Genomic DNA, 1,739 nt, shown 5'->3' on the forward strand with positions numbered 1-1,739 from the left:
AAAAAAAAGTAAAAAAAAAACCTCATTCACCACTCCGAGTCCCCAATCCTGAAGGCACCCCGCCGCCGCCGCCGGCCATCCCCCGCCGCAACCCTACCAATTCCAGCCGTCATCCCGTCGGAGAACCGCAGCCAGCGCTCGCGGCGGACGGTCGGCATGGAGGAGCCGATGTCGAGGCTCACCCACGACCTAATCGCAGAGATCCTCTCTCGCGTGCCCTACAAATCGCTCTGCATCTGCAAGTGCGTCTGCCCGACATGGCGCGGCATCATCGCCGACCCCGCCAACCGGAAGAAGATGGCGCAGACCCTGGCCGGATTCTTCTACCGCATCACGGCCGACTCCGCCGACCCCCGCGGCTTCGTCGTCAACTACGCCGACCTGTCCGCCTTCCCTTGGGCGAGCGTCGCCGAGACCTACCCGCTCCTGCCGCTGCCGTCCGACAGCACGGACTGCTTCGTCTCCCTCGAGGATTCATGCGATGGATTGTTTCTCACAAGCATCCGCACGGGCACCCCTGCTGCTGCTGGAACATCTCGCTACATGGTCTCCAATCCAGCTACCGGTGAGTATATTGTGCTGCCTCACTCTGGCTACGCCGGCGACTGCTGTCGCGCTTACCTGGGTTTTGACAGTGGCGTGTCCATTCAAGAGTTTCATCTGTTCGAATTTATGCTGGAACAATCCCAATCCCTGGTTGTGAGAGGAGTGAACATTTACTCCTCAAAATCTGGTGTGTGGGTATCAATGAAAAGCCAATGGGACAGCGAAGTTAGCCTGTGCTGGAGTCAACCAGGCGTTTTCCACAAGGGGTGTCTGCACTTGCTCATACATCAGCGTGGGCTGGCAATAGTTGATGCACAAGGGCTAAGATGGAGAATCATTCCACTGCCAATATCAGTTGATCCGAGTTTCGCGGGTTTCATCGGAAAGTCCGCAGGACAGCTATTTTATATTGACTCCGACGATACTGAAGGACATGATGCAAACTCATTTTCGACTATATCAGTTTACGTTCTTGGTGCTGACATCTATCAGTGGGATGGGACTCACCTGGATGACAAATGCATGCACTGGAAATTGTTGCGCAAGCTTTCAAATGTAGCTCCAAATGTGTTGTTTCAGCTCGGCTTCGACCTTGAAGTCATTGGAGTACATCCACATGCCAACATAATCTTCTTTATAGCTCATTGGAACAATGAACTGATTGCATACGATCTGGATCGTCATGAGAGCACAGTTGTATATTGCGTCGAGCCTAACTACCAGAAGTTTAGGCCTTTTTTCTCTTATGTGCCCTTGTTTTCCCGCCTACCACTGGATGGAGGAATGCGGTTGGCAACTCCAAATTGATGAATGTTCTGCTGATTAGAAGTTTGGCAGGCATCGGTGAGGTGCTCTGTTGCGAGAGTATTCTTGACAAAGATTTTCAAATAGAGATGATGTTGTTTTTGAAAACACCAGCTTCAGTTTTCAGTTTGATCTGTAGTTCTGTACTCATTTTCATATCTAGGCCTGTCTCTGGTTGCATGTTTCCCTTATGGACATGTTGGTACGAGTTGTAGTATGTTGACTATGCCATTTCATGTGCAACAAGTAGAGTTGTATGAGACTTTAGTGTGTTCTATTTTGTCATGTACCTGGTATCTCTATTAGAATATTATGTTCTATATGAAAAGGCATAATCTGATATGTGCACACATTATCTACATTGGTTGGTTCTATCTAGGTGTTTGCAC

The 1,739-nt window shown here is 49.9% G+C and overlaps 1 protein-coding gene across 3 annotated transcripts in view; it reads left to right on the plus strand.

Annotated features, from left to right (window-relative positions):
• The first annotated feature begins 6 nt into the window (after positions 1-6).
• LOC119330525 (putative F-box protein At3g17490) overlaps positions 7-1,739 on the plus strand; it is a 3,368-nt gene continuing 1,635 nt past the window's right edge. The window contains exon 1 of one of the 3 annotated variants that reach the window (XM_037603638.1): positions 7-1,394. In XM_037603638.1, the coding sequence (XP_037459535.1) occupies positions 157-1,353 (1,197 nt within the window). In that variant the 5' untranslated portion in view covers positions 7-156 and the 3' untranslated portion in view covers positions 1,354-1,394. The remainder of the gene's footprint in view (positions 1,395-1,739) is intronic. The other 2 variants (XM_037603637.1, XM_037603639.1) reach the window with 2 other exon arrangements.

This window comes from Triticum dicoccoides, chromosome 7A, assembly GCF_002162155.2.
Source record: "Triticum dicoccoides isolate Atlit2015 ecotype Zavitan chromosome 7A, WEW_v2.0, whole genome shotgun sequence".
Lineage (NCBI taxonomy): Eukaryota > Viridiplantae > Streptophyta > Magnoliopsida > Poales > Poaceae > Triticum > Triticum dicoccoides.